Source organism: Aotus nancymaae, unplaced genomic scaffold (assembly GCF_030222135.1).
Source record: "Aotus nancymaae isolate 86718 unplaced genomic scaffold, 86718_ANA_hifiasm-v0.15.2.pri h1tg000103l, whole genome shotgun sequence".
NCBI classification, from domain to species: domain Eukaryota; kingdom Metazoa; phylum Chordata; class Mammalia; order Primates; family Aotidae; genus Aotus; species Aotus nancymaae.
In genome coordinates, this window is record NW_026988518.1 from 1,225,932 (window position 1) to 1,240,917 (window position 14,986).

The 14,986-nt window shown below is 40.9% G+C and overlaps 1 protein-coding gene across 2 annotated transcripts in view; it reads left to right on the forward strand.

Moving 5' to 3' along the window:
• The first annotated feature begins 5,838 nt into the window (after positions 1-5,838).
• Positions 5,839-14,986, forward strand: part of PLPPR5 (phospholipid phosphatase related 5) — a 114,577-nt gene continuing 105,429 nt past the window's right edge. For both annotated transcript variants that reach the window (XM_012458466.3, XM_012458467.3), the window contains exon 1: positions 5,839-6,265. In XM_012458466.3, the coding sequence (XP_012313889.2) occupies positions 6,029-6,265 (237 nt within the window). In that variant the 5' untranslated portion in view covers positions 5,839-6,028. The remainder of the gene's footprint in view (positions 6,266-14,986) is intronic.

Below are 14,986 nucleotides of genomic sequence, written 5' to 3' on the forward strand. Positions count from 1 at the left end.
TAGGATTTTATGCAGCCAAAGTTCCAAATGGATCAATGAAAGTTTTGCTGATCCAGCAGTGGCAGAATTACACCAGTGTGATGATGAATAACAATCACAGTAATGATCAATCACTGGCTCTCACGAATGGCCTGGGCTCTGTACGGCATTTCGGTGAAGTAGGCAATATTCTCCTCATTTTAGGATACTGTAGAAACTGAGAAACTGAAATGACCTGCTCAAGCCCCACAATCGTGATTCTATGGAGCAAAGATACAAACTCAGATTTGTTGAGTCCCAATCCTTGCATTTAACCATCTTATGTACTTTTCTTATTAACTGTTTAAAGTTATTCTCAGGGGATTTGAATATTTTGAAATGTCCTCTGATTTTATAGACTCATGGATTTATACTTCACAATGTGTATTTTTATGATTAAAACAGATAGTAAACAATATTCACAGATATGGAAACAGACCAGGCAGTGATTAATCTGAGTTTTTGTGAGCTGGAACACAGTGATGGGAAGAAAACCCAGGACCTACTTAGATTAGGCATTTTCTTTTCCTGGTCACATATTTTCTAATGCAGATTTTCCCAATGCTTCACTATTTATGAAGCATTTTATAAATATAAGCCTTTCAACATCTTTGTGTACTTAAGATTCATTCACCCAATTTTACCGATGAGCAAACTGAGACTCAGAGAGACTAAGTAATTGCCAGGTTTACACGGCAAACATTATCAGCACGTTCCAATTAACTTTCGCTAACTTAATAATTTAAAAGTGTTATGTTCTTATAGGAGCATTCCCTTACATATTAGTTAATTATTTCATTTCTTTCCCAGACTTAATATTTTATGTTATTTCAGCTCTATTCACCCGGTCCATTAATTTCATATCCGTGCCTTTGGTGAAATATAACTAAAGTCTCTAATAAAATATGTGTTTTGTTTGTGATAACTGTGTTAAAAGTGAAACTTAAAATAGTGGAAATGTGGATCAAAATAAGCTATAAAATAGTCACAGAGTAATGCACTTTAAAGACATCTCAGTAGTCCCAAGATAAGTACTACGTGTCCAGGAGAGAAGCATCTGGCCTTTGAGATAAACATCCTATTACAACTGGAAACTCAAAGTCAGACACTCCAATTACTACCCTAGCTGTTTTTCTTCCTGTTTTCTTAAGAAAGCAGCTAAGTCCTAAATTAAGGACTGAAAATCATTTTGTGAGGATATAGTACTGAACAACGTCAGTAAGAAGAGGTCAAAGGTGTAATCCCAAACGTGCCTACCTGTTCAAATGTGCCTTTCAGAGTTTTGTATCTTTGAATTTATGTGAATGTCTTTACGCACATTTCTTGAGTTAACCAGATTCTACATCTTATTTCTCTTTTTTTTTTTTTTTTTTTTTTTTTTTTTTTTTTTTTTTTGAGACGGAGTCTCGCTCTTGTTACCCAGGCTGGAGTGCAATGGCGCGATCTCGGCTCACCGCAACCTCCGCCTCCTGGGTTCAGGCAATTCTCCTGCCTCAGCCTCCTGAGTAGCTGGGATTACAGGCTTGAGCCACCGCGCCCGGCCCTTATTTCTCTTATTCAAGCTTCAGAGGTATTCCTCATATCAAGTAGTCTGGTAGTTAGTGGACAAGTGTATTTGTTCATTCTCCAGATTCAGTCCAATAATAAGCTGCTAGATATTGCCTTTTGCAGGCTTTTAAATAATTTTAGAATGAAATACGAGATACTCTTACTTATTCTGAAAGCAGTTACCTGGCCTATTTAAAAAAATCTTTTTTCCAAATCTTCCACCAATCTATATGTTAATATTTAAAGTTCCTCATTAGTTCAAACTCATCTAACTTTGTGCACCCTTGAATCTCCTTAACTGTCTCCAGCTCAGGTTTGGCATTATGAATACAGGTTTTGTTGTTGTTGCTACTGAAAAGAGAAATCTATTCTTTTGGAGATGCTTCCCTAGTTTGTCTTATGCAAAACCACCTCAATCCTTCATATTCCACCATCTCAGCTACAAATCTTTTCTCTGGTTTTGCATACGGAATGAGAACATCTTAGGAAAATGGCTGGGCTTATGTACTATTTAGCGGAAACATGGAAATCCACATTTAACATTCTGTATCTTTTTTGGGAATGTTCAGGTATGTACACTATGTCTATAAACCAATGAAGGTCAAATCCTTGGCCCTTAGAGGAAAATCTCAATCTAGCTCTCTCAACAATAAAAGATTTCTTGTATAGAACCCAATTGATAATAATCTTGAGGAGCCAGGTACAGATGTTCTGTACTCTTCTAGCAGGCACTTTAGGTTTTCAAAGTTAAATAGGAAGAATACATTCACTTACCTAAACCATCCACAAATATTCAATGCTTGATCATTCAAGGACTCTTCAGTTTGTCCTTGTACTTCCTACCAAGGTAAAGACCCCCTCCACCTTGACTTTTTGTACATCCATCTTCTGTCTGTGGAAGAATAGTTATAAACCATATGGACAAGGGCTATATCTTCCCACGCTAGTCGAGCACCTTAGTAGAGCATACAGTATTGGGGTGGAGAGAGAACAGGTATCAGAATTGGTAAGTGCTCCTCTCAAGATTTGTCTTAATATTGACCATGGTTCATGTTTTCTGGTGGAGAAACAAGGTAGGAGTGGGAGTGGTTAAGTCCTGCTTATATCTAAATATAATAGGAACGATGAGAATTTGGAAAATAAAAGTTATAAATTCCACATTCTTAATCTAGATTATTCATGTTGGTAGCAGGTAAGATAGGGACAGTTTGAGGGACAAGACAGTGTTTTGCTAAGACTAACAGCTATAATACATTTGAAAGCACAATGTTGTGCCTAAGAATGAAATTAAGGATTCAGGCAGGATTGTAAAGGATTAAATAGCAGTAGTGCTGTTTTTAATTTAGAAAGAGCCAGAAACTTAAATGAAAATTGAGGCAGGATTCCAAGTGATTCTTTGCAGTTGGAAAGACATATATTTGGAAAATAATTAGCTTAAATGACTTAATAGAAAATAAAGTGAAGAAACACCTAAATAAGTGCCTACTTTGGACGAAGTAGCTCACATATTTTCATTTAATTGCCAAAAAAAGCCTAAAGGTTAAAAAAAATTACTTCATTTTGTCCCCCAAGAAGCTCAGGCTTAGCAAGGTAAAGGAATTAGCCCAAGGGCACATAACTCTTTCATCCACCCTGAACCACTTCTATGAATATCTTGACCACTCAAATATTCATGGAAGGTGAATTTAATACTGGTATCCTTATAATATGTGTTAAGATTCAATATTAACTTTGAATTTCAGCACTGGATGATTAGCTAACCATGAATCAGTCAACAACATTCTTTGACCATCTAAAACAGACAAGTAATGGGGGACATTAGAATTCTGAAAGAATATAACATCTTATTCCTGAGATGAATAGCATTTGAAGGAGAAAACAGAATGTGTACAAATCGATAAAAAAATGTGCACACTTACAGAAATATGGGTTCACCCAGAATCATTTTGTAAGCAGTAAAATGAGAAGAAAGTGACTAGTGATGGTCATTGAAATGCCCTGAGTTACTTAAGGTAGGTTAGATACCTTAAGATTTATGTTTAGAAATTAAATTTTACAAAATGTGCCAGACAAAATGAACTTAGCATCGTTTAATCCTTACGGCCACCTTGTAAAGTAGGTAGTAATGTTATTCCAATTTTACTGGTGATGAAGCTAAGTCAGAAAGAGTTGAAGCATCATGCCCAGGTTTCCAGAGGTGGTAAATGGCAGAGCTGGCATTTGCACTGTGGCAATACCAGAGTCACTGCTCTTCTGCTGAACTTTGGCTTTCTACTTTATGTAAGTGACCATGTAAGTATGTAGGCTGTGTTTATCCAGATTCTGACTCCTTAACCCTTGACAAAGTTTCTATGTGAAAACAGTTTCCCATTGTTCTTAAAGGGGCCAGGTCATTAATTTACTCAACAAATTTTTCTTGAATAACCATAATGTGCAACACAGTGCGCTCATGCTGGGGACACAGTAGTGAACAGGTCAGACAAGGACCTGCTCTGTTGCATGGACTGTGCTGGGCACTTCATACACACTAACAGTGCATTACAATGAATCTTCGTTGTGAAAAGAATGCGCACTTTCATTAGACTGAACAAATGAGTTACCCTTAAAAATTAACATCATTCTTCCAAAATTTCTATTGAGTGAGACGGTTTGGGGGGATTCCTACTTAGAACCAGAGTACCAGTTTAAATGCCCTTACAGTCTTAGAATGATTTTCTGAATGAAGCCTTAAAGCACGTATCTATAACAGCACATAGTTATATTTTCATAATATAAGCTGCTCATGTCCATTTTGGAACAGCTTACTCCCACTGCCCAAAATCGCACTTGCTACACACTTTGCTTAATGTTGTTTATCCCGTAGCTCTAAGTAATTAGCTGTGGAATGGTGTTTATAACAACGTGGAGGGTGAGGTAGGTATAACACCCATCCCACATTAAAGAAACTACCAATCATTTGCCAAATTTCAACTGCTTTTTAACAGTTGTTGTTGTTGTTTGTTTTCTTCGGATGATAAAGGCCCACCTCTGAAATTCATCAAGCTACAGCCTATTACAATGAACCAACACTGTTGAAACCTTTTAAGGTGATCCCAGGTTTTAATAAGCAGGGCAGGGCTCTAAAAATGTTTTCCTCCTCTTGCTTGTGTTCATGCTTCCTCACCTGCTTACTGGAGTAGAGGGGTGTCAGCCTGAGGCTCAAAGAAAGACCCCTTGAGAGTGTGCTGACTCAGCTTGCAGCAGGGACCCACATGGCATGACAGAACGGGCTCCTTGCATACATGCAGTTCCATAGTTAGTTACATACCCACGCATAGGCGTGGATACCCATGGATGTATGCATTTCTGTATGCATGTGCTGTGAGCCAGCATTGGTCTCCCCCTCCTTTATCCCGACCCCTGAGGAAACCCTGCAGTTCCCTGGAATTCAGGGAATAAATAACGAGATGAGGCAAATAGTCCTTTTTCCTTCCCTGGTGGCTGGGACTGCTCAGCGCCCGGAATATGCAATGCCTCCTCTCACAAGCAGCTAATAAAGACAGACTGAAAAGATGAGCAAGAGAATGCATGGATCCAGAAAGGGGCCGCTGTACAAGAGATGATGCTTCGGGAGCTACTGGGCTATGATTTCTAATTTTTTTTTTTTTTTTTTAAATATACAAAGCCCTGGGAGGCTGCAGGGGAGGCAAAGAAACCCTGAATCTAAAATCCTGAGATTTTTCTAACAGCGCCTGGAAACCACCGCCAGGCTCCAGCCCCGGTCTGGGTCAAGGAATTCGAGGGATGCAGGCTGGACGCACCGGTTGAAACTCGAGGCGCCGCATCGGCACTTTGCGCCTTGGTGGGCTTTGCGCTGGGAGGACACGTTCACGCACCATTTTCCCAGGCGTTGTGCGGGGAAACCGCTCAGCTGGTGCCTCGGCAGAGTTTCTGGAAGCTCCATCTCGACTGCCGCCCCTCCCCCCTTTTTGATTTTACCCCCGCGAGGAGCTTCTCCAGCCCCACAGCGTCCGCGCTCTGAGGGGTACAGGTGCCGGCGTCCCGCCGGCTGCCGCCCCGTCCGCCCACGCTGCCTCCTCCGGGCTGGCCTGGGGGCTTGACCCAGCGCCGCCGCTTCTCGAATGGTCTCGTGCAGGGGCGCAGCGGCCGCTGCCCGTCGCCCGGGACTCCCCGCCCTCCCTCGCGACCCCGCGCCGGGGCGGGCGGCGCTAGCGGCGGGCAGGGGGCGGGCAGGGGAGAGGGGGCTCGTCCGGGGGTAGCCGCCTCCTCCGCAGCCTGCCCGAGCCTCGAAGCCCGGACCTGCCTCCGCGTCTTCCTCCAGCGGCTGCATCCCGCCTCCCGCGCCTCGTCCTCCCGCCGCCCCCGCCGCCGCGCCCCCGGTGGCTGCCTCGGCGGACCCGGGAGGGGGCCCGCCGCGTCGGCCGCCTGCTCGGCTCGGCCCGGCCCGGCCCGGGAGGCGTGCATGCCCCTGCGGCCCGCGGCGCTCACCAGCAGCATGCTCTATTTCCAGATGGTGATCATGGCAGGGACGGTGATGCTGGCGTACTACTTCGAGTACACGGACACGTTCACCGTGAACGTGCAGGGCTTCTTCTGCCACGACAGCGCCTACCGCAAGCCCTACCCGGGCCCGGAGGACAGCAGCGCCGTGCCCCCCGTGCTCCTCTACTCGCTGGCCGCCGGGGTCCCCGTGCTCGTGGTAAGCCCGGGGGCGCTCGCCCTCGCCGACTCCCTTCTCGCGCCCCTCGCCTTCGGGGTGGAGGCCCCGCGGAGGGTTGGGGCGCGGTAGGCTTTGCCTTCTAAGTTCCTCCAAGTTACGGGCAGCCCCTTCCCCAGAGGACATTCTAGGGAACGTGACGGGTGGGTGCGAAGGACGCCCCCAGCGCTTCCCACAGGCCACCTCCGCACACCCCCGTATCCTCCGCGGTGGCTGCAGCGTCGGGTGACAGGGCAGGGATGGAAGGGAAGAGGGGCTGTAGGTGGTGAGGGGTGGGCATCGGGGTTGCAAAGGAGGTGAGCTTTGGGGATGAATCTTGACTCCATGTACTCTGTGGCCTTGCCTTACTCACTGCCTCCTCTCCGATTGCGCCTGGAAGAAGAGCAGTGGCGGGCGGGCCGGCGAGGAGACGGGGGATCAGTTGCTGGGGTGTGGAAGGGACTCCCGCTTCCCGAGTCGGGGCACGTATTTCTGTTTCACCACCTCCTTCCTCTTCAGATGAAAGTGCCAATGGGACTAAGCTGACCAGGGAAGAAATATCTGAAAAAGAATTTGAGAATTTCTAAATGAAGAGGCCTCAGCAGCAGTGCTTTGCTGAAAAGCAGGAGCTGTGCCTCAATTACCAGAGCGCTTCAGATTCATTTAAAGGCTGCTCCGCTCCCTGGGCGGTTTAAGCCCTTTTCTCTTAGAACCTCAAAGAGCATGTCTTTTGGATTTATTGAGTCTGTGTGTGTGTGATGAGAAAGAAAGAATGACTGTATAGATACACACACGTATATATACACACATCACATATGTACATATGAAATTACTGGGATAAGTTACACATAATATTAATTTTATTATAATAATTTACATATGTGAATATGCTACAGATTTATTCTCAGGAGAATTGTTGGTGTTTCTTCAGAAAACCTGCTATGTTATGGTTCCTTTAATATCGACAAAGTCTTGGGGTTTCCCTTCCTGTGATGTGCGCTCTCTGTCTCTCTCAGTAGATAACAAACAGGGAATTAGAAAATGAAGAGAAAAGGAAAAATGAAGTTTTATTTGCAGTACCAAAATGGGTAAATTTCAAGAATGAATGTTAAGAATGTCTGCTGAATCCATTAGGTTTGGATATTCATCTTCCTTTTTGAGTTTAGGAGCAATTACTTACTAATTTGCAAAATAATGAAAAGTTCCTAACACATAAAATAGAATTCAGTGAACAAATCAAGGAATTTCTTGACAACCTTAAAGAAACTTTTTCACATGTTCTGTGATAGTTGACTTCAAAACCTCTAGCATAATGGTTTGAAATGTGTTAGACCTTGCCCCAGATAATGTTTGACTTTTTAAAATACATATTATAAGTTGCTAAAATTTGTCAATAGCCCCAAATCCAGCCTTCATGTTTATGTTCTCTTCTCTCCATTTCACAAGCTGGCAGAGAAAAAAAAATGGTCATTTTTTTTGGGGGCACATTTTACTTTCTGGAGATCTGAGTTTCCTGTACATTTTTTCCAGGAAACTGAATGGCTCAGATATTTTTTCAAGGATGGTTTTAAAGAAAAAAGGAAAAGCCTGTCACATTCAGTTCATTGGTTTGGTCATAGTTATAATCAATAATGTCTGTAATTCATCCTTTAATTACATTCTATGTCTTATTTAAATGAGGTAGCACTTTTCAGTCTTAACCAGCCAGTCATGGTGGCAGGTGCTAGTTAGAGACAAGAACACACTGGCCCAAAGATTTGGCTGATTCTCCACTTAGAGGGAATATAGGATGGAGAAAAAGAATAAATGAGTCACTATTTAGTGCCTGCTCTACTCTGGGTGCCAAATAGTCATAGTTGCATATATTTCTCAGAGCAGCTCTACCAGGAGATATTATCTCCAATTAATATTTGAAGAAACTGAGGTTCAGATGATAAATTGGGAATATCTGAAAACAAAACAAAACAAAAGGTAGGTATGGCATTTGTATGCCTATAGGACTGATACCGAATGCCATGCGACTTCCACTGCTTCCAAAGAGCTTGTTCCCTAAGAGAAGATGGAAGCTGACTGGTCAGGCAGGCATTGAGAAGGCAAGTGGATAGATTTTTCTAAAGTCAGAATCCAACTTGATTTCCATGTTTTCACTTTTAGTTCTTTTAGGTACAAGAGAATGGATTTGGGAGCCAGTTTAGAAGAGCAGGAAGTGGTGGGTCTTGGAGGATAGCTGTGCTTCCGGCCTTTGCTTTCCCTTCTGCTTCTAGGAATAGGGCACTCTGTCACCATGTGAGGGTCTGGGAGCAGTAAGGGCAGCTCTGCCTCTCCAGTCCTCTCAAGAACACTGGGTTAGCATGCTCACTTGGGCATCAAAATAATAATATTAATAATGATGCTAACAGTGCCCATGATTTGTTGAGTTATGACTTTCTTCTGTATACTCTAATAGACTTTCCACGTACCTTATATCCTTCTGATATTTGCATTTTCTCTGAAAGCAATAATTATTATTCTCCTCTAATATTTGGGAACACAAAGGCTTAGAAAGATTAGCTTGTTCAAAGACCAGGGCTAATAATGTTACACCCAGAATTCTCCCCCTACTCTGTCATACTCTCAAGTGTGGTTTTCCTATAACAGGATGAAAACTCAATTTGCTCATGAAACTTTCTTCTAAATAAATGCCTCAGAAGGTCTCTTTTACATTTTTTGTGCTGTAGTAATAAAGGTTCATATGTAGATCTTTAACTTTCAAACTGATTTCTAGTTCTTGAGAGTAATTTTGAAAAGCAGTTCTCCTCACTACCACAATCTATATATTTGATTCATACTTGTGAAATTCATTTATGTAAAAATTAAAAACAATATGTATTTTGAATTTTGTCCCTTTTACATAGTGCTGACTTGGGGCCCAGGTTCGGAGCCTAATAAATTTGGATTCAAATCCAAAGTACAGCCTGATGCTTTGTTAAGAGTTGGGAACTCTACTTGCTGTGTAATCTTGAACAATGTATTTAAGCTCCTTAAGCCTCAATTCCCTTAGTGACAAGGTTTTGAATATCAAATTATAGTTATAATATGCAAATGTCATCTTTGGCCCATAGTTGATACTCCATAAGAGTTCACTATATCATTAACATTATTATTATTAAGAAAATAATAATTCAGTAAATATTTATTGAATTCCTGTGTTCCAAGCATTGTATCTAGCCAAGTAGAGGTTATTAAGGCAACTTCAGCAGTAAACCATAGTAAGTGATCCTGAGGCGTTTACAGCCTAATTTGTGAAACGAGATAAACATACCACAGATCATAATTATGACAGAAGTTATACATGTGTATGTATATATGCATATACATGCATCTGTATATACCACAAAGACCTCTAGTGGTTCCGAACAGGATGAGATCACTTTTATTTGAAGACAGGGGGAAAGGCTTTATGAAGAAGATGGTGGCATTTAAGGGGTGTCTTGAAGGAGAGGCTGAAACGGAATTTGAGTTAGGACATCACAGAAGCAGTTCCGTGAACAACCCTGTGGAGGCAGCAAAGGGAGACTGTACTCTTGAAACAAGTTGGTTTGTTTTGTTTCTAAGAGTGGTGTGGGGGGAAATGGGGTATACGCCTGAAGATGAAGGCTGGGGACACAAGACCTGAAATGCCGTGCCAGGCTGAGAGATTTTCTCAATTTGTTTGGAATTTAGCAGAGACAATGTCTGGCGGGTGGTGTTTTAGGATATTTTTTAGGTAGTAGTGTATAGGACTCTAATGCTACCAAAATACATAATTTGAAACTCTTCACCTTCAAGTTCATTTTGTATTGCCTAATATTATTTCAATTGTATTTTCAGAAAACGCCTGTAATTTGGGCTTATTTACACAAATGATATAGTTTATAAACTCTTTGAAAATAGGTACTGTTCAGTTTGTTCTGTATAGCATTTGCCAGAGCACTGCATACTGCTTATACAGGTATAGATTTAGTTAGTGACCCTTAGTGTTCACTGAGTGAAAGAACTGGTGATGACAATGGTTTCTGCTCCCCAAATTTGGATACAGTGGCCACTAGCAGCTATTGTTCCTTAGATCTCTGAGCAACATAGATGATTGAAAGGAGATGAAGTTCGATTACTATCTTCATAAAGCTAAAATAAAGATAAAGAAAACCAGCACCAACCAAGGCAGCCCCTGACACTGAGCACAGCAGGCTTGAACATTAAGGTACATCTCAGATTATTTATGTCTGTAACCCCAGGAAGCTCCCTCTGGACCCTGAGTCTTAGATTTGAGAAATGTAGTTACTGCTGCTATCCCAAGGGTGCTGGCATCATTGCATGTGGTGGAGATAGATGATAGAAGGTCATCTCATGCCCAGAGCTCCCCATTGGATCGATGTGCCTACACTTTCCCATAGACCTCTTTTCTCCCAAACTCTGCCTTAGGTATCACTGCCCATCCCCATTCCTGGAACGCTCTCCTGTGGTGTGGTACAAGGAGAAAAAGCACAGGCGTGGGTTACAGATGTGTCTGGATTCTTATCCTGGTTTCTCCCACTTACTAGCCATGTAACATCAATCAAAATGTTCTCATTCATAAACTGGACATCAAAACACTCACCTCTTGGAGACTCAGTACATGTAAAGGTTAAGATCACAGACTTTGAAGCCTTCTTGGGTTTGAAGGCCAGATCTGCTACTTTCCAGCTGTGAGAATTTGAGCCAGTTACCTTCTCTATGCCTCCGTTTTCTCGATTGTAACATAGAGGTAATGAGTACTGGCCTCACAGGATTACTGAGTATGAAATGGGTTAACATGTGTGAGTATCAGAGTAGTCCCCCGCTTTATATGTGTTAGCTCCTGTTAGGCTTTCCAAGGCTGTGTCGATTAATCAGGAAACCTCTTTAAAGCACATAGCAAAATACTTTTGTTTGTTAGTGGAATTCAAGGCCAGAAATAAATTAAATGTGGATAGAAACCACTTAGTTTAGTCTACTGACCATCACAAATTGGGAGTCTGAATAAGAAGAAAAGCAAAACTTAATCAGAATTCAGTTCTTAGAATAAAATTAATGATTCCTATCTTTGGTGACTCCTCTGTTTGTCCAAGTGGGCTAAAATTAGCTAAAATTTTTCATGCATTTCTTACATACCAGCCACTGTGTTAGGTGCATTTAATGCATTGCTTTATTTAATACTCCCCAGGATAGTACTTTTCTTAAACATAGGAGACTGTCATTAAGTATATTTTACAAATAAGAAATGGGAAGTTTAGTGAGATTACTGTATGTCAGACTTGAATTACTTAAATTCATTAATATAATCAATTTTCACAATAAAATTATGAGAGAGATTTGGATGTAAGGAGGTTAGATGACCAATTGAGTCCCATGATGGCAATGCCAGAGTCCCCAAAGCCTGTGCATTTAATTTTTTGTTATGTACTTGTATCCTAACATGTTAATTAGTCTTTAAAGAATTTTACTCATAGTGATTCAATACTAGGAGTCAAATTTTTTCAAACCTTTTATCCTCAATTTCAATTTTCCTCCTTTGATGGAAAACTTCATGTTCTGTTGTAGATAATGATTTCAATGGGTGGTATAGGAAATTGTTTGTTTCCTATTAAGCTTGGAAATGTTGTAGAGGAGTAGGTGGCAGCAGAAGGGATTCAGAGATATTTCTATTGTTTTGATTTGAAGGCATGTGTCTCATCTCAGTAGCACACCCTACTACAGTGCTACAAGCACCACATTTATGTGGAAGCATCCTCTGGTTCTAGATCTGCAAACTATGGTACATGGAGAAGTGAAGCTACTTCTGTTTCTAAGGCATGTTTCTTAAAATGAGACCTGGCACTGGATTTGGGGGTGCAATGAATGCAAGGAAATTGTATGTAAAATATTGGATGTATATAGTTTCTTTCTTTCTTTCTCTTTCTTTCTTTTTCTTTTCCTTTCCCTCCCTCCCTCCCTCCCTCCCTCCCTCCCTCCCTTCCTTCCTTCCTTTCTTTCTTTTCTTTCTTTCTGATGGAGTGTTGGTCTGTCGCCCAGGCTGGAGTACAGTGGTGCGATCTCAGCTCACTGCAACCTCTGCCTCCCGGGTTCAAGCGATTCTCCCGCCTCGGCCTCCCGAGTAGCTGGGATCACAGGCATGTGCCACCACACCTGGCTGATTTTTGTGTTTTTAGTAGAGACAGGGTTTCACCATGTTGGTCAGGCTTGTCTCAAACTCCTGATCTCATGATCCATCCACCCTGGCCTCCCAAAGTGCTAGAATTACAGGCGTGAGCCACCATGCCTGGCCCCATGCAGTTTCTTTAGTAAGAGCCTCTGTGCTTTTATTAGATTGTTGGATATATCCAAAATCCCCTAAAAATTAAGAATGACTCTTTGGGGGTATGTGGGTCTGTTTAAACTACTTCTTATGTCTCTTAGGATTTTGCTTAACTTAGATATTTTCACTCATATTCATTTATTTTCTTCCTTCTTTCCTTCTTCCCTCCCTTTCTTTTCCCTTTCCCTCTTTATTCCTCTTTGTCTCTTTTTCCATCTATTTTCTCTCCTTTGGATACTGCTAAGGAGATGGTGATGCTGAGCGAAAAGCAAAGACCCACAACACCAGTTAGCCCTTTTTTCTCCCTTCACCTCTCCCACCCTTCTCTCTCTTTCCTGCTCCTGTCTCCCTCCATCTTTCATTGCTCATTATCCATGTGGCTTCTCTTGCCAGTTCCTGATCTGAAAAATATTGACTTATTCCTTCCTACTTTTCAGTGCTGTTGTGAGAATCAAATGGTTGAGAAACAGCAAACTGACACAAGAACACAAAATCAAACACCGCATGTTCTCACTCACAGGCGGGTGTTGAACAATGGGAACACATAGACACAGGGAGGGAAGCATCACACACTGGGGTCTGTTGAGGGGGAGTAGGGGGGTACAGCGGGGGGTGGGGAGTTGGGGAGAGATAGCATGGGGAGAAATGCCAGATATAGATGAAGGGGAGGAAGGCAGCAAATCACACTGCCACGTATGCAACTATGCAACAATCTTGCATGTTCTTCACATGTACCCCAAAACCTAAAATGCAATAAAAAAAATTAAATAAAAAATAAATTAATGACTTTTACATGGAAAAAAATGGTTGAGAAAACACTGTGGAGATGATAAATCACTTCATACACATAAGGAAAATGTAATGTGAGCAGGTTACATAGGTTATGCAGCCACCTGGTCATTGGAGATGGTTAGCACTGCTTGCAGAACTATTTTGCCAGCTTTAGTCTGTGGTGTGGAAAAATAAATAAGATTTTTATACTTCTTTTCTGATTTTCCTATAGAAAGAATAGCAAAAATAAAAAACAACAACAACAGTGTAAAATAGTCTCCTAACTAATTATTAATGCAATACCCAATGGTGTTTTCAAAATATTTCAATAAACTCTGAGTATTGTCAAGATGATTATAAAGAATCATCGCATTCATTTTGTAATTTGAAATAATGTTTCTAGGGAGCATAGTTGATACCATCTATTAAGTATATGATGTATTATATTAATTTTTAAATTTGTACTGTGCCACAAACACATTACTGGCAAAAGTTTTTAATGATAGTGTATCTGCTGTGTAGGTATAATGCTACTACTGCCTGGGCTTCTAAAGTAAGTAAGGTATATCCCTGCCCTTCAGAAGTTCAGACAAAATACTTAAAATTACATATCCAAGCCTCAGTTTTTTTAATCTGTAAAATTGAGATAATACTTAACCTGATACCTAAAAATTAAATATTTACAGGCACTAAGTGCTCAATAAGTAATAGCTGCTTGTTTAACATAAATGCTAATAATTTTTATTAGTAATGCAAAGCAAATGACATTATGTGTACTTAATCATTTTTGTTGAGTGAATAAGGTAAACCATTTACTGTGTAATCCTTTCAGATAGTATATATAGTAACATATCCAGGGAGCTTTAGCAATTTGCTCCAGTTGGTAAATGACATATCTAGGATCTGAACCTATTACTTCAAGTCTAATGCTCTGTTGGCTGCAGTTGCCCACTAATTTGATTTATAGTATAAATGATGGCATTCCTAGCAGCAAGGGAGAGTTAAAACACATTGAATGTACATCAGTATGTTCTTTACAGTAACCACACGCTTGTTAATATATAAGTTTAGTTACAACCAAACATAAAAAGAATAATTTAAAATCTATGTTTAAAGATAAAGCTTTATTGATTTCTAAGACCAGTGGAATAGCCAGTAGAACTAAATTTTCCCAGCTCATCATTCTCATTCATACAGGGTGACAAGGTAAGTTCTGAGGTCAGAGTTATGATCTTAACCTATAGTTAGGAGAACCCTTATGACAGACTTTGGAATATCATAAGGAGTATTATTATTATGAAAGATATTTTTAAATATGTGAAATGGAGTTTTAGATTCAGTACTATTTAAACTTTTTATGAGAATGCCAGTTTTCACTCAGCAGGCTGGTTACTTTTTTAGTCTTATTATGACAGATGTAGTTTGAAAATCACTGTCAGTAAAATCGCCATTTTTTTGGTGGCAAAAACAGGATTCTAGTGTTATATTCTCCAGGCCACGTACATTTAAAACCCTATAGAGAGTTTTTGTGGGCTTTTGTCACTGATAAAACATGTGTGAGTTAAAGCATATGTATGTGTGTCTGTGGGGTTTGGCATATATGTGTGTATAATAAATTTGTA